Source organism: Sardina pilchardus, chromosome 10, assembly GCF_963854185.1.
Source record: "Sardina pilchardus chromosome 10, fSarPil1.1, whole genome shotgun sequence".
In the NCBI taxonomy this organism is placed as follows: Eukaryota; Metazoa; Chordata; class Actinopteri; order Clupeiformes; family Clupeidae; genus Sardina; species Sardina pilchardus.
In genome coordinates, this window is record NC_085003.1 from 19,680,342 (window position 1) to 19,706,637 (window position 26,296).

Genomic DNA, 26,296 nt, shown 5'->3' on the forward strand with positions numbered 1-26,296 from the left:
CCTTGTTGTCTTGCTCCCAGGAAGAATCCTTTCAGGAAACAGGATCCTTTTTTCTATTTTGCTTTGCGTGAATATTTCAAGTAAAGAGCTGCCTAATAACAAACAAACAAACAAAAAATGTAATTCTCACACAGCAGGACCATGCATGGTCATGCTGAGCCTCATACCCGTTCAAACCTGGTGGACGAAAGTCGCCAACTGCTGCCATCTAGTGGTGCAAAGCGATCATTAGTTCAACCTACACAGTAAACATCTATAACGTCACTTCCGGTACAGTGTAGCCAAACACTGCTAAATCGTTAATAGAAGAAAAATCTGCAAATACTCTTTTGAGGAAAACATTGTGTTTATTGTTTGTCACACACACATTGTTCGTTCACCAGACGAGGTCCGTCAAGGAAGGTATATCGACACTGTATCCCGTTTAGCATCAGGTACATGATGAAGGTGAGTCGAGTGAATTTGTTTTTGTTCCCCCTCTTCTTCTTTGACAGACAGACATGATTTGCGAATAGCTACGATGCTCTGAGCTATTCTTGCAAGTTCTTTAACATGGTTTGCTATTGCATTATTTCATAATGGTTCCATATATGTATGTTTTGATATGTGGTATGGCGCAGTTTTTTGTTTATTTGAATAACACTGATTAGCCAAAGTGTTTAGCATCATTTATTCTTTTGGAGCTGCTGCACCCCCTGGGACACATTGGCGCACATGAGCATAATGTCTAGCACCCAACCTACCATTGGCAGCAGGTAGCCTAGTTTGACGTCAAATCAATCAGACGCTTCAACCATAAATGTAGCCTATCCTTAATTTATCTGTCATTCCCATAGAATGAAATGGCATTCCTGTATTCTGTAGCCCTAGATACTTGAATCATCGAACCAGACATACAGTATTACTGTAGCTTGTAGGCCTACAACACAGGAGGCCTACACTACACATTAGGCTAATAACCAGAACAGAAGTTCTGCAGTGAATGAAGGGACTGAGACAAGTGTCAGAGTAAGGAGTGCTGGTATCCATCTGTTGGGTCAAACGTCTTCAACGGTGCATCATCCTCAGGGTCCAGACACAGATGCAGAGGTTGTGGAGGAGAACAGTTCATCTGTGGATGATGCCACTGAAGAACTTCCGCCATACCTCCGTGAAGAACCACCGGAAGGTTAGTCTTGTTCCCTCACCGTACACATCCAAGACACTAATAACAGCATCTCTCCATTGTGATCTCAGAGTGTTCTGGACTGTAATGTTAGACAGGGGCCCAATGTTCAGCTCAGTAAAGTCTAGGCCTATAAGAGTAAGACGAACATGCATATTCAAAATCTTAGACCTTTTCTCAAAGACACCAATTGTCTTTTTTTCCCCCAAACCTGCACACATTTGCTAACCAACCACAGGCATGAAGGTCATCAGCTGACAGGCACAGTAAAATCCCACAGCCAGTTAGTAAAACCGGCAAGCATACACAGAACATTGATTTAGGTAAGATCGGTGTAAGTCTACATGACATTCATGGCCAATTAGAGGGAAAATAGACAGTAGAGGACTGGAAAAAAGATTATACCATGTAAGGACATTTTTTTTCCCAGTGAACACCCTTGTCTTTAACTTAACGTTTGGTACAGAGTGCTCCCAGTTGTAGTAGAAGATTTATGTCATCGGTCATCTTCTTTCGTTTTTAGGTCCCTCTCTGTTAAAAGTATTTATAGCCTTGTGAAAGAAACAGCTGATTCAACGTCTCTTAGGAACACTCTCATCAGCTTGGCCTCCACCCGAAAGAGTCTAATTAGGCCACTGAATGCCTGCCCCAGCTTTCCAGGTTCACAAGCTCTAGTGACATTAAAGATGATAGAGGTTTTAGTCACCTCAATGCAGGGACGCAAATAGCAACATTTTCTTGAGGCCACAGTGTTTTTCAACCTCCATTGTGTTACTGGCTGCATGCAGTACACAATACTGCCTGCAGGGGGCCACACAAGCCCAGGCAATGCTCTTGTGGAAAGCTAGACCTTTGCTGAACCCCTCTACTAGTCAGCAAAGATTCTAGAACAGAGTTCTGTTCTACTGTAGAATCTTTGCTAGTCAGTGTTCTGGTCCTCTTTGGAAAGGAAAATGCTACAAGTTGCTAAGAGGGCTTCCAGGCTGTAGGCTACACTACAGATATTGGCCGGGTTTCCCAGATTTGTTAAGAAGCTCTTAAGTGCTAAGAACTTCTTAGAGAGCATTCTTAGAACATTCTTAGAGCGCTCCTTTTCAGCCCCTATGTTAAGATGCCATTTATTTCACTGGGTTAATTCAAGCTAGTATAGACATAGTTCCATTAAATGAATAGTTGTTTTGTCATTTTTAAGACATGTTGTCTGTAACACCATCAGTTACCCCAGACGATTTCCTTTTAAAGAGTATTTGAAGTGTTAACATTTTCTGTATAGCCTACAGTGTATTTTTCAGTCACCACATAGGCTATTGAATGTACTGTATCAATAAGGTTTCTAAAGGATGTCACTAGCTCATAGCCAAGATTTGTTTGAGTGTTTTTGTGTCATCTTACTTACAATGAATTACCCCGTTGAACACTGCACCCTTTTAAGTTAACTGTGTCGGAATACTCCCAACTACAGTATAACATTGCTTTTGATATATTTGTTTTCATGTGTATTTCAAATGAAGTAGCATCATGGGGTACATCCTCAAGCACTTCAAGGGTGTACTGTACCTGTGTGCGATCACTCAATCTGGTCATACTGGTAGATGCTCTGAGTGTAAGGTTTTATGCTACATAGGGTCTTATGTTAGTAAACAACAGCACTAGAGTGGTCCTTTGGTCCACATATGTCCAGTTGGGGTGAGATGGAAGTGTAGTCTTGGTTAATTGGCTCCATAGAGTGGGCTTCTCAGCAGTGCAGCAAGGTGGTTGCATAACATGTCACTTGCATCTTTTGCCCAGACTTTGTCTACTAGATAGTGTTTCATATTTGGGAAATATGAAACACTATTTGGGTGTTGAGCATTTTTTTCATCAGTGTCTCCTTTTGTGCATCACAGCGACATGTTGTGCTACTTTGGACTAGACATACTGTAGGCTTTTGATTTGTGGTCTGGTTGCAGTTTGTGAAATGTGAGCATTTTACCATAAAGATGATAGATAGATACTTTATTGATCCCCAAGGGGAAATTCAAATTCAATAAACTCACTTTGCATTTGATAATAATTTGGGTGCTTGTTTATTGACCAAGAAAATATCAAAATATCAAATATCCTTGTTCCGCCACATCTTCCTAGTCTTGTATCATCTCAACACTTTTTCACACAAATGAGATGTGGGATGCACCAATCTAACATCATTAATGGCTGACGTCGGACATGTTGACTGTTATCGGCCTATCGGCAGACAATATGACATTTACAAATGGCAGCAATGTTTATCTGTTATGTCGCATCAATTCTGCATCAATTGTGCCATATTGTGTTATTCGTGGACCGATATGATCAACGATGGTGTTATGAAGGGATGAAAGACTTGAAAATGTCATCTTATGTTTTTAGAATGAGTATTTCGGTGTCCTTAGTAGGTTAGGGTTAGGTTTGGGGTAAGCAGTTCAATTGTTGCCCTGTCAAATGCGAGAAATATAAGAATCAAAGAAGGAACATAAAAGAATAGATCAAATTTGTGTCAAAAGAAGTGAATAGACAAACTAAAACATAATACGGGGGTAGTGGAGAACAACATGATGTTTCTGACTGTGGTCAAACTATTATCGGAGTTTGGCTAAAGTAAACAAACAAAGCAAAAATGTCTTTGGCAGCATTGGTTAACCCCCCCCCCCCCCCCCCCATTCCCTAAAACAACCCCAAAAAACCCACTGGGATCAGCCCAGAAACACAAGTGGTGCATCGCTAGCGTTAACCTAACCTCCACAGTCACACACTCTCACTCATTCTATGACAAACAGCTTGGGAAAGGCCCCATCACTGAAACTGTCTCGCCAGAGTATGGCCATTTCTCAGACTGTCTTTTTGTGAAAAACCGAAAGGTCATAAATTCATGAAGTGCCTGTACCTGCTCCAGGGGCTGCCATCTCTGTCCCCATCTATTCGCTGCCTTGTGAGCAGGAGCTTTTAGCTGGCTTTTTAAAGGGATCTCCAGGTGGTTGGCTGAAAGAGCCTTTCTGTAAACCTCTGCAGCCCATTCAAAGCCTCAGGTTGCATCAGTGCACTCTCTCATAAAACACAGGAATTGGGCAAAGCACATGTATATGTGAGCAGATCCGCAGACGTACGAGGCCTGTATATGATCACCTTTTTACTACATTAGTAATTAATAGAAGAAAATGAAGTTTTATTGACTTTTCTACGCCCCACCCCTCGGAGAGCCTGTCCTGTTTGCCGCCACGGGCCGCGCCGCTCCATCATCCTGACAGATCCGGCGCACAGGGGAGGCGTGAGCGTGATGTGCTGTGAAAGCGTGATGGATGGACTGTCAGGCGGACGAGCTCTCCGAGCAGCGTCCACCTGCGCTCCTCCACAGCCTCTCTGATTAGCGGCGTCCTCGCCGGAGAAGCTGGCCTGGGAATAACAGAGGGATGAGGGGGGGAGGGGGGAGGGGGGCAATAAAGTGACTCATGAGCAGAGCTGGAAATCCAGACGTCCCACAAAACCATCAGCGTCTGGGACCAAAATACAGCTAAGAAGACGCTCTGCCTTTGTGCCCAGACTGTGAGCGTGATTTGTATTCACGACTCCGAACGGCTCAGATCAGTGACATAACACTAGGTTTTTGTGGTGTGTATGTGTCATTCCCCATCCATGATTTTTGAAGAGTCCCTATTACAGATGAGCAGTTATGAATTGTATTGCAGGACTTCATCAAGTGTTACATCACACAATACTGAGCAGATGATTGTGTATCCAGTAAGGTGTTCTTGCGAGATGTAATATTGGAAGGGGGACAAGGTCATGCATGCTATAGCAAGTGCAGCCTTGGAGACTTTAAATGCATCTGCAAAAGGCCAGCGCATCCTCACAATGAGTCAGCCTCCAAGCAACATACAAAACCCACATGCAATCTCCACAACAGCCAACAGCCATACAGAAACATACTGTAAGTGGCTCTATTTTCCGGCTGTGCTGCAACTGTCACTGTGTAAGGCCCATCCTGGGCTAAATCCTTAATTGAAGTAACTGGACACAAGATTTGGGTTTTGACATGACATGGTACAAGCATTTGACTCTGCTTGGGAAGGAGGGTGTGTTTGTGTATGGTGTCCCCATGAGGAAATGTAACTTCCATGGAAATGCAGTTATGTTAGTCATGAGGACATTTGGCATTTGGGTCTAGCTTCTCAGTGTGGTGACTCGACCTACAGTTCAGAATAATCCTTAATGATGTCACATTGCAGGACTGTGAATGGTTAGGCAATGGCCTTAGGATGTGATTCATTCAGTCTCATAACAGTAATAAGGCCTGTTCAACTAAAACAATAACTGCAAAAGTTTTAAATATTGCTCTAGCCATTAAGGATGACTTGACAGTGTTCACGGCATGCTCTATAACAATGACATGAAGAACAATATTGTGGGATCACTTCTAGAGTGATTTTGTGAATGATAGAAATGCTGACAGACAATCAGAATCCATTGAGTTTTAGTCCTCACAGTCATTTCCTGAGAGGTCCTCCTTATCAGTGTGTTCCTTCAAGAAAGTTAGTAACACTGAAAGCTAGTTATTTTCTGACATTCTGCTTTCGTAAAGAACTTTTTTTTTTCCTAAGCAGAGGCCCAAGCTATACAATTATTGAAAAAGATGTATTTTGGATAAATGTCTTAGTTTAGAGATGTACAGTAACTGTATAATAAGTGGGATAGCCCCACGTCCCACTCCATGTACAGTTTGGCTCCTGTTCTGTTAGGATTTATTTTTCTAGAATGATCTACAGTATTCTACAGACTATGTCCTCTATATGTAGGCTAGTAACGGGGAATGGGAACAGAGAGAGAGTTGATAGACAGATATGTCTACCACTTCTGCCATCCATGGCCTCTATTTGGGAAGGGTCCTTCGAGGAACGTTGTTGTTTATTTCAGTAGTATACCTCAACACCGCTTGCTTCCACACCTCCGTTTGTTGTTTCTCATCTGCTGCACAGCAGGTAACACATACATTCTAACACAGATATCTTCATAGAGCCTTTTTAAATCCCTGCATGCATTTTAAACTAGGTGCGGGTTGAACTTGTGTCACACACAAGTATAACACACACACACACACACACACACACACACACACACACACACACTGGCACTGCATGCACTATATGTGAAGACTGCATATAATGACTTATTCACCAGAAATAGTGGCTTCGACAAACCTGATTGTCTTCAGTATATCAACTTCTGTTATTTGAAGTTATTTGAAAACTCATGTGAGGGCTGATGGAACAAGATTGTCATGGTTATGTGCTTCAGAGAAATCCGTAGTTTTGGTTTAGTATTTTATTCCAAATGTCATTTCTTCTGATCGTTATTCATTTGTGACCGCGCACTTCGGAGGTTATCGGGCCCCAAAATGCACAGTCATGCCAGCGTGCCACCTGATGTCTGGGGCTCCGGCTCTCCGGCTCAGGCTCTCTGGCTCTCTGGCTGCCCTGATAACCATCAGCTCCCAGTCAGCTGAGCCCCCAGCTGCATCAATACACCTCCATTAATCAACAGGGCTCTGCTTCCTCTCTAAAAGCATCATGGCCCACGTCGTTTTTTTAACTTCAATTTGGGTCAGCTATATTTGTCCAGCGACAGTAAATCCTGCCAGTGAGGAAGAGAGAGAGAGAGAGAGAGAGAGAGAGAGAGAGAGAGAGAGAGAGAGAGAGAGAGAGAGAAAAGAGAGAGGGGGGGGGACAGATTCTCTGTCCATGTTTTTTGTAAGGAATGCTGCAGTGGGTGTTCCAGGCTTATTCACATCTGACAGCAATTAAATGATATGGTGGATTGATCCAGCACGGCTCACAAAAATCTGCTCCCGCATCAGCCACAAATTCATTCAGTAGATGCCATTAGACGCCTTATCTGCTGTTCCAGAGGTGTGTTTGTGTTTGCCGTGCACTGCTCACTACCTGCTATTAAATAGTCCTCTGGGAGGCTAGGTGCAGACACGGAGCATCAGAAGACAAGATGAAAACAGCATTGCTGTCAGGTGAGAAAGAGAGAGAGAGAGAGGAGGGAATGGCAGAGAGGGTGGGGGGGGGGTCTGTTTATCAAATTCGAACAGTTTAGAATTTGGGGGGGGAAATCCTGTGGTCTCTATTCTACAGCCACCACAGCTCTCTCATCCAATTATCATCTGCTGTGACAGCGAGGAACAGCTACGTTCTGCCTCTTTTGTTTTCCTGAGGAGATTAATAAATGATGCCCAGGGAAATGACAGGATGCACGATTTCATTTCTCAGCCAGTTTTCCTCATTATTTATCTGAAAAATATGGCAGTTTCCTGCCACCACATTTCCCCTCCCCTCATGCTTGAGAAGATGCTGGTTCACCATCTGCATTAGCCAGTGTGGTCTAACACCTCATGGTGTGGTCACCATCGGCATTAGCCAGTGTGGTCTACTGTACCACCTCATGGTGTGGTCACCATCGGCATTAGCCAGTGTGGTCTACTGTACCACCTCATGGTGTGGTCACCATCGGCATTAGCCAGTGTGGTCTACTGTACCACCTCATGGTGTGGTCACCATCTGTCATGCCAAGCATGCCCCACGGCAGTGAGAACCAGGGCAGGCAGGAGGAAGCCCTGGAGACCGTTTTTACCCGGGCACCACCAAACATGGGCACAGTTCCCTCCTGACACTTTTTTTTTATCTACTACAGTAGGTGTTGCAATTTGTTTCTGCATCCCAGAGGGACTACAGCAGAACAGTTAAGGATTGCGGGAGGGTTGCGAGAGAGAGTGATGCCGTCAGGGAGGATGGGAAGAGTAAGAGTTTGGTATCATAGTTAAGGTTTGCGGGAGGGTTTGGAGAGAGTGATGCCGTCAGGGAGGATGGGAAGAGTAAGAGTTTGGTATCATACAGAAAGAGACATCACAAGAGGCAAAGCCAAAGAAGAGATGCAAGCCGCTTGGCGATGGGCCAGGTTTATTTCTTTGCCCTCCATTCTCTGTCTCAATTCATTTAGATGGGACTCAGGTTGTGATGCCTGGAGATCTGACCGCGTTGTCTGTGTCGGATGGTGCTCTGGGTGGACGGACATTTTGGCTTCGGCAGGAGACGAGGGCAGAGCGTGTGCTGAGGAAGACTCTAGATGTCTAGAGTCGAGTACGTCTCCCAAGCAGACGTGTCGTTCTTGTTTGTCGTATTATCAGGAACAACAGCACGCCATATCTCAACGTGGTCTGCGTTCACAAACAGCGGCGGCCCTCTACAGAGAGAGAGAGAGAGAGAGAGAGAGAGAGAGAGAGAGCCTCTGTCAAGCATCAGATGAAAAGGCCCTGAGGCTTTCCTAGTTAGACCTTTTGTCTTTCATCAGCTTGTTTCACAGTGTACTGCTTTCACTGCAGATCCCAGGGCAGCGATGCTAACTATAGACAAGAATAAAAATCTCAGCTGTTTTATCTTTTGAATTTTTAAACAATACCATATGCCTTACCTTTTCGGCGGTTTGGCATGAAAGTTCACAGCTCTGTTGCATTATTCAGTGGGCAGTGTGAAAGTAGAACGTGCTGACAGTCAAGTGTCCGACAGTTTGTGAGCTGAATACATAGTTTGTAATAACAGCACGGGGAAGGCTATTTGTTTGCCTGGACACAGTCTTGAGGAGTCGTCATATGCAATGAGCCAAGCTGAATTTCTGAAGCCCCAGGTTATGCTCTACTGGTGAGAGTGAGAATGAGAGTTTTTCATTAGCATGCAAGCAACAACATGGTGTACCCCCACCCCCCCCAGAAAGCATCATTTTGCCTCAGGAGCACAAAAACATGGACTAATTCACTCAGGATCTCCTCAGCCCAGGTCATTACAGCAACATTAGCTCTTATCAAGTGTGTCAGCAGTGACGGGGCTCCACATGTGACAAGGCGAGCACGTCCTACCAGGCTGCAGCTCCAACAGGAGCAGGCGGGCAGAGTTCTCACCAGTTGCCTGAGAGACTCCCTCCAGGACAGACGTGCCTCTGAGCGTAGACATCTATCTCACCAGCCCCTCGGCCCCGCAGACAGACACACGCTCAGCCTCAAGGCTGGCGTCGTGAGCGGCTGGCGTCGTGAACGGCTGGCGTCATGAGCGGCTGGTGTCACGGCGTGAACTGCAGCAGGCAGCGCCCGCAGTAAAAAGGGTCCGTGCCCCCCGTGGAGATGCCGCGGCGCCAGCTCATCAGCGGACCTGCTGCCCGCGCGACGCGTCCAGGGTGTCCAGCCGCGTGGCGGAGCGGGACGACGGGAGATAGCAGGACAGGAAATGAAGAGGTGCGGTGTCTCCCTGGCGTCCTCCACGGGGGCCTGAGGGATATTAAAAGCGTGACTGTCAGAGGTGATGAAACGCCGCGCCCCAGGCTCATTACTGCCCGCGCTCTGTCCTCAGCTCTTATCTCATCCACACAGGGTGGCTGAAGACAATATGGCCACCACGGCAGCTTCACTGGATGGTATCTGCTCCATTTCCAAATAGAGTCGGGTCCAGATGAGGACAGACTCACCCAGCAGTCTCTCCAGACGTGCAGTGCAGTGGGATTAGAGGCAGTAAGATGGAGGATATGGCTCACTGGGTTTGTATCACACTTGATTTCGTAAGGGATAATGGACAACACAGGGCTTATTGCCACCATGAACGTGTATTATGGTGCTGTGCAGTCATACTCACACAACAGTTGGCATCCAACTCCCGAAAATTATACTAGGGCAGAGTCTGGAGTTGCCTAGTTATTGTCTGATTGAACATTCAAAACTGTTGATGGTGGTTGAGTTGCCCTGCAGCCAGTTCCCCTCAGCTGTTCATTGGCTGTAGAAGTTCCTATATGTAAGCTATCTTTCTGGAAAAAGAATGGTAATGATTGTGCCGCCTGTTCTAGCGAATTGATAAGGTGCATTGATAAGACACAGGTAACAATTTAATTCGTTAAATTGTTGACATAGAGGCTGCAGGCTGGTGTCCCGAGACCTGCTGAACACGGCGCTAAAAAGCCAAAGTGGCTGTGCAGGTACCAGGAGGAGAGGGGAGGAAAATACCAGAGAGCACCAGCTGCATGCAGAAAATTACATGTCTGGGTTACACAAAGTTACAACAGCAGTCAATGGCCGGGATTCCCAGATTCATTAAGAAGCTCTTAAGCAAAGATCATAGAGCGCTCCGCTCTAGAATCTTTGCTCTTAAGTGCTATGAATGTCTTAGGAGCATTCTTAGAACGTTCTTAGAGCGCTCCTAAGAAGTTCTTAGCACTTAAGAGCTTCTTAACGATTCTGGGAAACCCGGCCATTGTGTCTTCTTAATGACTGACAGTTTGATTTATTAATAAAAAAAATATTTAGACATAAAATTATTATTATTATTAGTAGTATTACAAGTGTTATGGAAAGGCCTGATTAACTGTACGTGTGCTGTTCTATACAGTCCCAATGCAAATGGAAAAGTCTTTTCCCAGCCTCAAAAAGGCCTTTCCCGAGGAGAAAAAGTATCACTCAAACACATGTGGGGAAGCTGAACCAGTAGCCTACGAGTCGGGACTATGATGAGCTAGCCAATTTGTTTACAATATTTCCAGGCTTCAACCAGTGCCTCCTGTCAGCTTAGTTTAGTAGTACCAGCACCTAGGCTGTAATATCTGCATAATGTGTACTGTCATGAATAAATGATCAGAACAAATTATCAGATTTCTATTTTTATATCTGTAATTAATATAACAATATAATAATAATAATAATGATAATAATAGAATAATAGTAATCACATAATAATATAGTAATAGGCTATACATAGCCCAGTATGCACCCCCCCCCCCCCCCCCCTCAGTCAGACACATTAACTGACATATTTCCTGCGGGAAACACCGACTGCATCTTATTCAACTAAAATAATTATGAGAAAATCGCATTGTGAATCGTATCGAATGATGAGTTGAGCATATTGTTACGTCCTTAGAATAACCCCATCAAGTTTACAGAGTGCAGAGTCTTTTGTCATGAGTTGTCATGGGAATGAAAATGTAGCAGCTTTTACGTTTTGAGACCATGCTTTGTTCAAGGACACAATAAAAAGAATCATGCCTACATGTGGTCAAAATATAAACTTGGTTAGAAGATGGAAGATACTGTATTTGATACTGTATTTGTAAAAGGATATTCCATTTTGACGTTTAATGAATACGGTTAGCTGTGACAGTTTTGACTGTTACTTTGCAGCATTAATAAAACAGCGCTCTGAATATTTTAAGTAATTCTGTCACCAGACTAAAATGTCAACTCTCAGGACAATATTAGTCATTTTAGAGCATGAAATAACAAGAGGATGTTATGAAGCACACCCTTTTAGAGGAAGTTGCCCTTTATTGTACGTGTACTAAAAAACCTTTTTGAAATGATATAATGTATTCAGCATCTAACCATCACATAAGCCAACACACACATTTGATGTGTTTTTAGGACAGCTTTTTCAAAAAAAAAAATGTTTTAGATAGTTGGCTGGCCACAACACCACAGAACCTGTCTGCGTTTAACCGGTAGCCTCAAACAGCATTATGCAGCTCCAGTCACCTAGCTGGCTCTCATCACTTGGCTCCAATAAATATTAGAGTCGGTGCCCTACCTCTGCTCTGCCATGAGAGAGGAAGAGTTTGCAGAAAACAACTTGCATAATTCAGCTAATGCTGCATAATGCAGACGATATAGTCAGCTTGTAAGCATGTGTAGGAGGTCCGGCAGTGAAAAGAATATGCTTTGGCTACAGGAAGTTTACAGATGTAGCTAGGAGTTAAAAAAACAAAACAATGTTCATTAAGACAGTTCTGCTGGCGTGAAGTCAAGCAGATCACAGATGCTTGTATTTCACTGGTGTTCATTAACACTTTGTCAGGAAAGCAAGGTAAAGTCTGGCTTAACAGAATGTTCCATGGAGACAGATGCTACTGTAGGTGTAAAAATATCACTTCTCCGGCGCCGCGTGGATCCTCAAGGATCATTTTGAACTCAAAAGTACCAAACCTCTGTGAGTAACCTTCAGCAATTTGGTTTCTATTTGTGCCATATTTACTTGCTCTCTGCCACAGTGCTACTCTTGCTGGGCCATAACAGAGATTAATGTCTGTGATGGGCCCAAAGCCCATGTGCAATGGCCTGTATTGTTTGGCATGGGGAGAAAAGGCTCGTTTTCCTTGGATATAATGAGCTGTGTCCAAACAAATGGACAGACATGGTCTTTGCAATGATACGTCCCATTGGATTAAGTGAAGTAGGCCATTATATCAACTCACAAATCCTACTGCAACATTATATAAAGCAAGAACAGAAGACTTTTGTTGTGCTTCTGTGTATGTAATTGTAGTGTCCTTTGTCCGCATACACACACACACACACACACACACACACACACTCCAGCACCTCTGACATCCTGTTGGATAATGATATCTATTATTCACTTAATCAGTGTAGGGCTCTTGGGTTACCCAGCTTATTCACTACACCTTTTTTCGATGCCTTTCTTGTGTGTGTGTGTGTGTGTGCGTGAGTGTGTGTGTGTGTGTGTGTGTGTGTGTGTGTGCGTGAGTGTGTGAGTGTGTGAGTGCGTGCGTGCGTTAAACAGTAAATGCATTCTATTGTCATTCTACAATCTGGCAAAACAAGCTGCATGTGTTGTTGCCCTGCTGAAGTATAGAGCATAATATGAATGGCAGCCGTCGTGAACAAACTAACGGGACGGACCTTATTTCAGTTTCCTGTGTCCACAACAGCGCTGGCGTCTAGCTGGCCGTGTGTGTGTGTCTGTGTGTGTGTGTGTGTGTGTGTGTGTGTGTGTGTGTGTGTGTGTGTGTGTGTGTGTGTGTGTGTGTGTGTGTGTGTGTGTGTGTGTGTGTGTGTGTGTGGTGGTGTGCCCTGAGAAGGGTGGTGTGTGTGTGTGTGTGTGTGTGTGAGAAGTGTGGCCCTTGGCTGGGCTACAGGTGGAGATCTGTGAGTACAGCAGCACGCAGACAGGCCTACAGTACGCCTCACATCCTCACAGCCCTCAGCTCAGCTGTAAGGAGATTTCCTTCATGTGCCTGGCTTCCTGTCTAGCGATGTCTCTATTTTCCTGCCTGTCAATATCTTCTGATATAGTGTTCTTATCCATCATACTCCCCCCCTCTCTCCCCTAACTACCATGCAACTTGATGCAATACTTAGCAATTTATTTGAAAAGTTATTCAATGTGTCAGTCATCACTGCCAAGCCCCTCAGAACGGCTGGATTGTGGGGTGTTTTAATGGGGAAGGTGGAGGGTTTGCTTCTTGCTCAGATTTCCCACCCATAAGCATCACAAGCATCACAAGCACTCTGCTTCTGTAGGCTCTAAGCCTTTTGACAGACGGAAAAAATAGTGTGTGGGCCAGTTATTTAATTATTCAAAATGGATGATCATTTCTGCCAGATAAATCACTTCCTGTAGTTTATTGCCTCATGCCGTAAGGTGGACATCCAGGGCATGTGATGCTAGAGTGCAGCAGGACACACTGCCCAGTGCAGCGAGACGAGGAGGGCAGGCCACACTGGCTAGTGCAAGTATGCATCATGCAGCGAGACCAGGAGGGCAGGAACCGGACGCATCCTCAGGTGCGCTGAGAGAACAAAGGACCACCACCCTCTTCTCTTTCCACCACATATTTACACAGTCCTAAGCTCTCTCTCTCTCTCTCTGTCTATCTCATTCCGTCTCTCTCTCTCTCTATTGTTCCATCCCTCTCGTTTTCCTGCTCTCCGCTCTGTGTTTGAGAGCACAGCAGCTGTGTGACGGCTCAGAGATGAGTGATCACGGCGGGGCGGTGATGGGATGTGTTTGAAGCGGCGAGAAGACGCGAGCAAGGCAGGAGCCGTCGTTTCCAATGTCGTCTCCCTCCACCCCTCCACCCCCACACCCCCACACCCTAATTTGGCCCGCTCCGCCTCTCCCGTCCTGAGCACACCTCTACCCCACGGGAGAGAGCAATGGACCTGACACAAACTACCCTGTCGTCTAGATGAGAGGAGGGCTTAAGAAAGATGTGATGAAAGCTTCAGGTTCTTCATTTTGTGATATTGCATTGGCAAGGTTACTTTATATTAGCTCTTTCTTCTGGATGTGTTTTGTTCTTCCTTTGAGTATTAGCTGCTACATCTCTGTCTCGAAAGAAAAGCCTGTGTGCTGCCGAAGACTCTAACCTTTTCCTTTGGCCTTCCAAATGGCATTGTTCACTGGCATGTGTTTGAAGACAAAGTGACATTTTAGTCTTTTCTTAGGAATTGGATTGATCTTTCCGAGGTTCCTGTTGGAAAGAGCAAAGTGATATTCCCCCCCTCTCTTCCGCACTCCCCCTTCTTCACTCCTCCTCTCCTCTTTTCCAAGGGGGGGGAAAAGAGGAGAGGAGGAGTGGAGGAGTGAAGAAGGGGGAGAGCGGAAGAGAGGGATAGAGAAATACGGTAATGGAGCAGGGAGCAGGGGGCCTGCAGTGTGTTGAACCGCCCACCCCAAGCTGGACTCAGAGGGATAAATGGTTCTACAGAGAGAGAGAGAGGGGGGTATAAAGAGAGAAAGAAAGATAGAGAGAGACACAGAGAGGGAGATTTAAGAGGCAACAGTTTGAGTATATCATCAGTGCTTGAAACAAAGCCTGTTTTCATAAAGCTCATTTCTCAGGACTGTCCTCTGTTTGCTGTGGGTACTCCATATTCATAGCACATGTTTTCCATATTAATTATGCCGAGTGTGTTCCCAGACATCTCAGTTTTTAAGTCATGGTACTGTATGGAATTTGTCCCTAGAACTATCAAATGTGACACATGCGTGTATTGTCAGAGACACTTATATATATATATATTATATATACATATATATAAAAAGACTTTGGGATTGTCTACAGTAGGAACAGACAGAGAAACTGAGAGTGTGTGATGTGAATTAGCACGTGCCGCTATTCTAAGCACACTTGATTGACACCCGTGACATAAGATACAGAGAGCTTAAGCTCACGACACCATCAACACATTGTTCCAATTCCCCTCGTGCATCTTATCGCTAACTGGTAATGGTGTGTGTGCCACACACACACACACACACACACACACACACACACACACACACACACACACACAGCACAATCAGCGGAGACCTGCGCAGGCCAGGCAGGGCCGGTGCTGCGGAGTGCAGATCGCTTGTGCCCCATCAGCGGGGAGATTGATTGGTTTCGCCACCTCCTTTATTAGCCTGCCGCCGCAGGGCGGTCATTAGTTAGCAGAGATTAAAGACGGCTACTTCTCCGGCGCACACTCAGGCAGGGCCTAATGAGATAATGGCAGGCCGCGCGCACGCCACGCAGAGGCCTCCAGCCGCCGGGGCGGGAGAGGGGGCACCGGGGTCAGCGAGGGACACTGAGAGGGGAGCGGGGGGGTCTGGGCCGGGTCAGGGCCGGGGCCGGAGAGGTGGACGCGAGAAGTGCGATGGTCCCACTCCCCCCGCCTCATGAGCAACAGCCTGCGTTTAAGCAATTTGTCGGCTCAGCAGGCAATGAGCTCGGCGGGAAAGGAGAGACTTAGTCTGTCTCACTGGCAGAAAACAGTCAACGGCTCCTGCACCCATCATGGTGGAGTATAATGTGTGTGTGTGCGCGTATTCACTGCAATCAAAGGAGTGACAGAGAAAGTGTAGTGTAGTTTATTTGAGTTGAGTGATTTTGATAAGAACTTCAATACTGATATTTTGTGTAAAAGAAATGCCAAATAATTGTGTCCAATATGCCAAAAGAGAGAAAACCAATATGTTGCTGCCAAAACAAGGAGTTATCCAATAGGACTTGACTTCAAGATAACTGCTTCTGCAGTGCAAGCTGTGGAATGAGATGCTGTTTTTGCCGTCTTTTAAGTTTAGGACTGCTCAGAGCTTGTTGAGTGAGAAAATACTTAATTACCACTTTGCCAGGCTTAAAACGCTGGCAGCTAGTTTTTTAATTGCTCTGCAGATAAAGTGTTTGAGGAGGTGTTAAACTCACACAGTGTCATCACCTAGGAAGAACTTGGCCACTGCTGAAACACACAAACACACACACACACACACACACACACAACACACACACACACACACAACGACTGCAATCACATCTTGTTGATGAGGATTAAACTAGCCGAATAGCGCTCCTGCTGCTTGTTTCTATGCGCCAGAAGAGAATCTGCTGCTCCCCATCGCAAGTGATAACACACACACACACACACACACACACATCAGGCGCATGAAGATGTGTCTGACCTGTTTTCCTGCGCCTCTGGAGGCCGCTCGGTGCGCTGTGAGCACAGGCTCTCTGGTGGCTTAAGCAGAATAATAAGCACAAGTTGGGAGACGGGGGTGGGGGAGTGGGGAAGCACGGGGGGGGGGGGGGGGGGGGGGGGAGCGGGGGCTTCTCTCCGGATTTTCCAGACACTCGAGTGTCTCTTTGGTGGTGCTAAGTTGGTCTTGTTTGGATACGTGGGGATTTTCTGCCCACTCACGCCAGCTTGATCTATTGGCTTTGATCGGCTTGATATTGCTTTGTTTTGACGGTGACTCACTCCGCTTTACATCACGGTGGAGGGGGAGGGAATGAGAGAGCAGAAAAAGAGACAGACAGACAGACAGACAGACAGACAGACAGACTTAGACAGAGTTAGACAGACAGACAGACAGACAGACGGACGGACTCAGTGTGTGCAGGTTGGAGAAAGAATGAGTGGTGTGTGTGTGTTTTGAGGTTGTCGTCTCGGTGAGAGGTAGGGCGTGTACTGTGTGCTGGGCGTGCGAAGGAGAAGCGGTGTGTGTGTTTGTTTGTGTGTCTGTCCCTCTCGTCGAGTCCAGATCGAGGCGGTCCAGAGGCTGTGGTGGTGACCCAGGCTCCCACTGGGCAGAGGGGGCGCAGGCCATGCCCGGGCTCACAGGCGGCAGAGAGCGGCCACAGCTCTGGGCAGGGGCAGAGTCGAGGGTGTCGTGTTTGTCCAGACAGCTGTGAGCCATGAGAGGACAGTGTCTTCATTCTGCTGGAGGACGACGGCTACTGGCTGATTTATTTTCCACCAGTGAGGTGTGAAGTGGTATCCGCTTAAGCGCCTATGAGAAAAGATTAGGCTACAAGGCAAAACAACAACAGCAAAAACAGACATCTTGCTCCAATTCAGGGGCTGACATTTTGTTCAGCAGAAGAACACCGAAATAAATAGAAGCTGGATTACAGGGATGCTGGTATGGTAATTATCTTCCAAGCTGCCAACATGAAACTCATCTGGCCCAAGGAACACCTCTCTGAGAGGGATTGTCAAGAATGTCTAAGCTGTCTAGCAAGGGCCTCCTTGTTTTATGAATGAATGTGTGCTTCGCTGGGTGTCATTGATGGACTAGCTCACCTTCAAAACATCTATTGATTTCACTGTAATACAGTATCTTGTCCAAACCAATCAGCAGCTCTGTGGCTCATAACATACAAATTTGCTGCAGCTCCAAACATGCTTTCTTTATATATATATATATTTACAGAGAGGTGTAGAAGCTAGGTCTGAAGAAGCTTAATCCTGGTATTTGATGTCATTTCCTCTTGGTGTAATGGGCAGCGTCCCAGCCCTTTGTCCAGCTGATGTAGCGTAGAGCGTTTGAGCTCCTCTGTGAAGCCCCTCTCTAATCTCCCTCTCTTTTGGTGGTGGTGTTTGCTTGTGATAGTCACTGAGCAGCCAGTGAAATAGCGATGATGATTTGAGCAACTGAGGATCCTGTGATGTGTCATGGTAGACCACTGGGAAAAAATAGGCTTGAAATGCAGGTCTGGCTGAAAGCAGTTTTATGTTCAATGGGGAAAATCTCGGATGTCCGCAACTTATTGATGTGGTTCGAGGAGGAATTTGGTTACTTGGCTGCCTCATTAAAACTCTGGAAAAAAAGAAACATCCAGGTTTAGACACTGTTTGAGCTGACACTCTCACCTGCTTGGCTTGGCTTTGCTCACCTTACTAGCATAGCATGCTATCACTCTGAACAAAGACTAAGATTTGGCAAAACGCATATTCTACAAAAGAGTCCAAGTCAACTCCAGCCCAGTCTCTGTTTCAACGACAGACGCACTTACTCCTGCTAAGACAGATGGATAATGAGACGCATTTATTATTGTGGAGTTTCCTGCATGTTAAGGCTCTGAGGGGAGAGTGTGGCCCAATTGGAGGAGCCAGAGTGGAGATAACACTGTGCTGAGGGGCTCTCTGCTGTATGGAGATATGGAGGCTGTGAGCTGGAGAGTCCCTATGGGAAAGCATACATCAGCCATCAAGTGGTACTGTAGGATGTTTAGAATCAGTCCTGTCCAGCAAGCTGCCATGTCCCCACATAAGAGGACTTCCCGTCCACTTTTAACATGAAGTGGACTGGAGGCCCCTCAGTGGAACATGCACATGAGGTTTATTTTTGTACACAGGGTGAGTGGGAGTTATCGGAGACAGAATTCGCTTCAGATCAAAGGGGGAAGCATTTTGGAGAAAGTCACTACAGTTAGTGTTGAGAATGTTTGGCCTGTCCCTGCTCAGAATACTAATGGGGAGTATTTTTGTTGAATTATTTTCCACTCTTTTAGTCAAAGCATGTTTGTTTTTCACATGGGTGGTGACTCACCACAGTGCTGTATTTGGACTGGACCTTTGTGTCAGGAAAGGTAACTGAAGCCTCATCCTTGAGAGAGAAAGAGCACCATGATTCATCTTAACCCTTTTACATCAGACCACGAAACAGGTTTAACACCTCCTCAAGCTTTTGGAAATCCACAGCAGCCTTCTGCCCGTAAATGTGTGCTATTATGATGCCTGTCTTTGTCAGGTTAGAAGCAGGTTGCTTACAAGGGCTGTTTTTGCCAGCAAAGGACACGGTGTACATGTGTGGACTCACATATGGTGTCATTGTGTATCTGAAACAACATTTGATGATGTCCTTATTATTAAGGCCAGTTCAAACCGAACCACTTGTTGACAATGGCTCCTTTTGAAAACCTTTCATTCCAAATTGATGCGTCTCCAGTTTTATATTGCACGTCTTTTGTCTTGAAATGGCACAAGTACACTGTGTCGCAAACTGATACAATGAATCTCATTGTCGTCCCTCCAATTTTGATAACATCTGAAGAGCGGCAGCGCCCAATAGTCAGACGGAATTGTATAGAATTACATTTTTATAGCCTTCCTGTCGGGATGGGAAGGGAAGATGGGGGTGTGAAGTGGCAGCGCCCGCTGCTCATGTCATGTGTGCCTGTGCTGTGCTGTGCTGTGTTGCTCATGTCATGTGTGCCTGTGCTGTGCTGTGTTGCAGACCTGGGTAAGGACCACCCCTGCTGCTCATGTCATGTGTGCCTGTGCTGTGCCCGCTGCTCATGTCATGTGTGCTGTGCTGTGTTGTGTTGCAGACCTGGGTAAGGACCACCCCAAGGCGGAGGCGGGCATGATGTGGCGGGTGACGGGCGGCCTGTTCAGCATGACCCGGGGCGCGGTGGGAGCCACGCTGGGCGGAGTGGCGTGGGTGGGCAGCAAGAGCTACGAGCTCACCAAGACGGCCGTCACCAGCGTGCCCGCCGCCGGCGTGGGCCTGGTCAAGGGCAGCGTTTCCGTGGTGACCGGAGGGGTGGGCGCGGTGGGCTCGGCAGTGGCCAGTAAAGTCACACCAAAGAAAAAGGACAAGTCTGACTAGGGCCTCGCCGATCAGTCCAACTGCCCACTCAAGACCTGTCCACCCACCCCACCCCAACCCAGCCCCACCCCACCCCACCCCACCCCACCCCACCTCACCTCTCAATGGCCTCTGTCTGCCTCTGTGTCTGTCCACTCAATCGATCAACAAGACAGATGTTTTTTTTTCATGTTACAAAAAGAGTAATGACAATTTTATTGCAAACAATCTGTTACCGAGGTACTTGTGAACGTAGCAATTTAAAATTTCATTTACTTTTGACTTTGTTTTCTTTCTGGGAGAAGGGCAAATCTTGATTTGCTCAAGAAATGTAGGGGTGAGTGTTGCTAAATGTTTGTAGACATGTGTAGACATTCTGATTCACGGCATGAGGCCACAAACCAACCGTCTGTGCTGAACTTCTTGCCTACAGTATGTTGTGTTGAATTTAAGCTAAACTGTACATTCAGCCTTGATTTCACAGATGTCCATTGGTTCAACTTATGTTCATGTTTAACAGTGTTAATTAGTATGAGCCCAAGCTCCGTGCAAACAAATACTCACTAGTATTTCCAATTCAGATTTGTGTCAGTTCAGGTCCAGTATTGGAGTGTACTCCTACTCGTAGGGTTAGTTTAAATGGGGACGGGTGCGGGGCACAGAGAAGAGAGTCTTCATGGCACCCTGGCGCACACATAGCAGCCCTCTCTTTTGGATCATGAATGAACAGTATTGTCAGTTGTTAATAATGTGAGTTCAACATTGAACTTTGAAATGCTGACTCACAAGACGACACATGTGTATGAGTCCTGTCTGTCTCTATGGTTAGTGTCGAATTGCAGCCTCAGAATCAAGTATTTGATTTGATGTAAGAGTGATTCAGAGGGTGCAACATTTGCTGTGAATGAAATGTGTTTTTTTTCTTTGTTTTCCAGCCATGTAAGGGCAGCAGACTTAATAGTGTTTGGGCTGGATGTTAAGTTCATAACAATGTGTCTGGTGTGGAGTGCTTTGCTTCTCTGTGCAACAGGCACGGTCTCCAGACTTGTCAACACTATTAATAGCATGAGAACAAAGGATCACTACAGGATGTGAGGAGTCATTTAGTCCTGAGATTTTCTCTTCTTGATTTCAATTTGCATCCACGTGCCTCAGCTTTTAAGGAAAGTAATGACTTGTAGCCACTCAAGTCCTTTATAAAAATGTAACATTCCTCTCTGTTGTCGCAATGCTGTGTATTCCTTGTTCCTCTTTTAATACGCTGTTTTGTCAGTAGGAAGATCTTTTCAGACAAACAAGCAAAAAAAAAAACCTTGCTGAGAACACTAGGCTGTTATCTCTGGCAATTCCTTTTCCTGGTCTTTCATCCTTCAAAGGTGGTTGATTTTGGAAGCAAATTGTCTGGGAACCTTTTCATTAAAGTTACAATATTGACCAAATAGATGCATAAACATCTGAAATGTGTTTGAACAGATATACAGCACTTTTTTGTTGCGTTGTGTGTTTTATTTTTTCTCTGAATTCCCCAACTTTTTGCATTGTGTTTTTGAGCATTAGAGCACTGCATGCTTCACGCTGTAGTCTTCTAAACACAGTGTATCGTTTAACTTATTATAAATCGGTTTCAATTTTGATGCTTTTTTCTTTGTCTTTTTACATGCTCATCTGCATTATGTATTTCTAATAGGATGCTTATGTCTTGGAAACTCTGTTACAATTAACTGGACTTTTAAGACCAGGTAGATTTTGTCTATTATAGAACTATTTTTGCTAAATCTGCTGTATTCTATAAATAAAGCAATTCTGTATTTTAAAAAAAAATATGTGCTTCGGTTTGCATCCTTCTTGATTTCACAGTATTCGATCATTATGATGCTCCAAATCCTACCGTATCCCACCCCAGGTAAACCACCTGCATTTTAACACACTACAGCTATAGCGTTTAGAACATTAAGTTGGCCTTAACATTAAGTCAACATCAGAACATTAAGTTGCATTCAAGGATTTTACACGATTTCAAGCCCATTACATGTTTTGTCAAATTCAGCAATCATCTCCTCACAACTGCCCATTCGGTGAGTACACTGTAAAGAGGCAACCCAGGCTCCGTAAAATGGAAACAAAGTGGGGCAGCCTGCCCCCCAAACAAAAACAACAATGCAAGACATGTCTCTGTGAAATTCTGAAGGTGAGCTACTTCATTTGGCGTTTCATTTGGTCCTTGGTTAAAATATAAAGTATGGGGTTTTTTTTGCACAGAAGTACTACAATTTTATATAAACATAAGCAGACAAACGTGTGCAATCTCTAACTGGACCTTTAAATGCAAACACCTACAGTATCTATATCTAAATATTTGTATGGCAACAAAAGGCTGTCTTGCCAGATCCTTTGGAACTTGGTTTCAATACACTCCACATAACAGAGGAAAAATATGTGACAGCCTATTAAGCAATAATGAAAATGGACAAGAATGTTTGTTTAACTGCATTTGCAAATCATAAAAACAGAATGAAATCAATGAAATCTACCAGGTCTGTCTGGTGTTCTGATGACAATGATGAATATATTTTGAATATCAATATAGCTTTTTTGCCTGGGCTTAATTTAACAATGAGTGAGGGACTAAGGACAATTCACAGTTGATAATTATCAGTACCAGAGGCAAAAAGAGCATTGAACACATAGCTGGCAGTTGGTTATAATAGCATGTCAAAATATTGCTTTCATGTCTTATAGCCTTGCTGAAATCATCATTTAATGCTGCAGCTGTTCTAATCTAATAGTCTTCTGCATTCAGAAAATTGCTCCGCACGGTCTTACTGTAGCTACCCTTGCTGTGTGTGTGCTCAAAAAACACAATCCACACAGCTCTGGCCGTGTAGATGGGAAAAAGCTCAGTGGCTCAGACCAAACCATAAACAATTCCAACCAATCAACATGTTGTTTCAGGGGTATGGAAGGGAGTGGTATGATTTGACTGGCCAAGGAGCCCCTTTGGCCAGAATCACAGTCTTGATCTTTAGGGGATACTTTGTCATCACAAAGCGCTCATTTAGCAGCCTAGATTGCTGAATGGACAGGGAAAATGGATGAAAGTTTTTGAATTTGTGCTGAATACACTCCGGATATTGACAGGCAAAAATAAGCACTGCTATTCTGCCCTGGGAAAATTCATTTGAGATGAGAGGGTCGGTTTTTCTTGCAAGATGCTGAGGGTGAATACAGCTGACGTTGTGATCTTGCATCCTGCCCCAGAGCCCTCTTTTGGACTCATTTGTAGAGTTAGATTTGACATGTTTGGCAATAACTGTACAGCACAGCACAGCACAGCATACACACACACACACACACTCAGCGTCTTCCTCTCCCCAACGTTTCAAAGGCTATCATAGCACACACACTCAGCATCTTCCTCTCCCCAACGTCTCAAAGGCTATCATAGCACACACTATAAGGAACACAGGGAAGAGCTCTGATTGTAATCAGCCTGGTTTAAGTATGACAAACAAAAATGTGCTTGAATGAAATTAATCATCAGGCACACACACACACACACACACACACACACACACACGTAAATTAACGCAGATCGTTAACAACATGCAATTGTTTGCCTGAATGGCAGACCATCAGCATGAAAGGCTACAATCCAGTATAATATAAATTAATCACTCATGCAGCGATTGGTCTGACATGCTACCTCAACTCATAAATACAAACATGCAAACATCTGTTGGTTTGCATCTGTTGTAAACATCCATCATTTTTTATTTTATGTGATTCTGCGGTCTGTGAACCCCTTCAAATATTGCACAATGATTTTCTTTGTTTTTTTTTTCTTTGTAGAAGAATATAAAAAAAACAATGATCATTCTTCTTGGAAGAACAAAAAAAAATCATCATGAACACAAATTCATTTCATTGTACTGGTTAATCTGTTGCTATGTGAGCTAGTAAAACATATCAGCAAAGAAGCCTTTTTTAAATAGAAATGTTGCTAGGTGATTAGTGCAGATTTTGTAGGCAAATATGCGGTGATGTTATGAAAAGTAATTAACTTTGTTTTGCCATGAGAACAAATTGAACATACAGTATCATGTTTATTAGATGCTATTTAAAAGTATAGCACTTTATGGTAGATCTTGTTTCTTTTTGTTATAACTGTGTTTTAGTCGACTTTGATGCTTTGTGTTTTTATGTATTTGTTCATGATTTCGAGGGTCCACTACATACTAATTGGCTGAATACTTACACTAACCCTATCACCTTATCACTAAAAGCTTTGACAAAGCAAACAGGCTTCCTTGGCTCTCTAACGTTTCTGGTTTACGAATAAGGGCCCCTCTAAAGAAAGCCACCGATTATTTTAGAGTTTCATTGAACATTGAAGGGTAATCTCTGAGAAAGGCAAGAAATGTTAGAGATGACTTACAAAGGTCACTCAGGAGTCAGGACACAAAATATCACAAGTTTTAGACACTAAGGACCCTAATTTAAGTGATGGGCAACGTGTTAAGTCAATCAGTTACGTAAGTGTCTCGTACATCAATTAACACTACCATGTGGCGTGTGGAAGCATTGAGGTCACTCACCAATGGTTCAGCTAAGGGTCTTGCTCATAGTAAATTAGAGTGAAGAGATTTTGTGTCGAGCTTTAGTAAGACTTTACACTTTACACTTTGCCTTTCATTTAAATCACAGCCCTTAGTGTCTTCAACTTGTCATATTTTGTGGTGAAAGAATTTTTCAATTGGCAGAACTGTTTAAACCAGCTTCAATGAGTATCGCACAACTTGACACGTTCAGTGATGGCATTTGAAATTCAGAAAATGGCTGCCGTCAAAGCAGCTGGGAGATGCTGAAAAATTGCACCCAATTTATCTAGAACATTTTGCCCTTTTTATATTTTAGAAAGTTTTCCACATGATGGCACCAGGCTGCTGTAAAGAGACAAATCGTCCCCTTGGTTCTGAGATGTTGAGCTTCAAAGTCTTTGAATACCATAGAGTTATACTGAGACTGAGGAGCGGAGCAAACCTCTTTAGATATAATGTTTAAAAGTGCATACAACTACAAGCAACACCTCACCTCACCTTCTTAAGGTGTCACAGAATAACAATATGTCAATACCTCTATTTTAACAAAACAGTCAGATAGAAACGTATCATTCTAAGGGGATGAATTGTGTACAACTGAATTAAGATATTACACCTATGGAGCAAGTTGTTTGCGTGAAGATAAGTGATGTACTTCCACAAAAGATTCATTATTCCATCTCTTTGTCATTTCCAATTATCATAACAGCAGGTTAAATGTTCCTCAACTTTGACAGTATTTCTAGGAAATATGTGAATTTCAAAAAAGCTGCTTGTTATAAGTGCTCATATCCTCGTTATTTTGGAAATGTTCAGTAACTACATGTATCTTGTATAACAAATGTGTTAACTTGGTCTGACTTGTTATTGAAAGTTGTAGATGGGACGGTTGAAACTCGAACAGTCAACATTTTGTAAAAGTACAGATTGAAGAAGCTTTGATTAAAATAAATAATTAAAGAAGAAAAAGAAAAGAAAACAATGACAAAGTACCAAAAGTTCAAGTTGATGACCAAACATATAACAAAATGTCAACAAAAAAAGACAAAGTACAAGTACTCTATATACAATGTCGAACCTAGCAGCCAATATAAAACACATCATTATAACTTATGATGTGTTAGAAAATACTAACAGCACTTGAAGTATGGCAACTGACCTGATTCTTCTCGACAAAATGTATAATTTATAAATACAGCTTATTGTCCTCGTAGGAGTGAGGCTTCTTGCCTTCACACTTATGTAACAAATATTTTGTGACTGTCAAAAATAGCCATCTTATCTCTTCGCATCCCTGACTGTTACTCACAACAAGCAAAATCTGATAGTCACACACACAATCTAATATACTGAGTTCTAACTAACACTCTTTGACATTAGCTGTCATATTATATGATAACTATTCCTACTGTACATTACAGAGGAGACAACTAACCAATAAGTGTAATAATAAAGTCTTCAACATCTGCATTTTCCTCCTTCTCACAGCTCTTATTAACCCCTCTGAGTAAAAGGAGCAGTGAAGAGATCTTAGAAAGTCCATTAAAGGAGCTCCCTTCTACGAGGTGCTGCAAAGTGCGGCTCTTGAAACATCTTAGACATGGTGAACCTCTCCGTCGGGCCAGCTGGGGTGAGGGATGACACACACACACACACACACACACACGCTCCAGCCGCCTTCCTGGAGTCTACTCAGGCCTGCTGGGGTGAGGGATGACACACACACACTCCAGCCGCCTTCCTGGAGTCTACTCAGGCCTGCTGTGAGCTATCTCCGCTCCCCTGCAAAGCTGCGTAGGACTGCTCCTCTTTGTTAATTGAGATGACATACG

General features: G+C 44.3%; 1 protein-coding gene across 1 annotated transcript; it reads left to right on the forward strand.

Annotated features, from left to right (window-relative positions):
- Positions 1 to 265: 265 nt before the first annotated feature.
- On the forward strand, positions 266 to 21,676 carry zgc:101566 (Transmembrane protein 263-B-like). Its single transcript, XM_062548142.1, has 3 exons — positions 266 to 447; positions 1,069 to 1,168; positions 19,607 to 21,676. Exons 1-3 carry the CDS (start codon positions 439 to 441, stop codon positions 19,885 to 19,887), a joined length of 390 nt encoding a protein of 129 aa, XP_062404126.1. The 5' UTR covers positions 266 to 438; the 3' UTR covers positions 19,888 to 21,676.
- Positions 21,677 to 26,296: the final 4,620 nt, after the last annotated feature.

Excerpts from the sequence above, each read along its gene's own strand:
- zgc:101566 (XM_062548142.1), top strand. Across the intron at positions 1,169-19,606 it reads CCGTGAAGAACCACCGGAAG|ACCTGGGTAAGGACCACCCC; the intron begins GTTAGTCTTGTT and ends GTTGTGTTGCAG.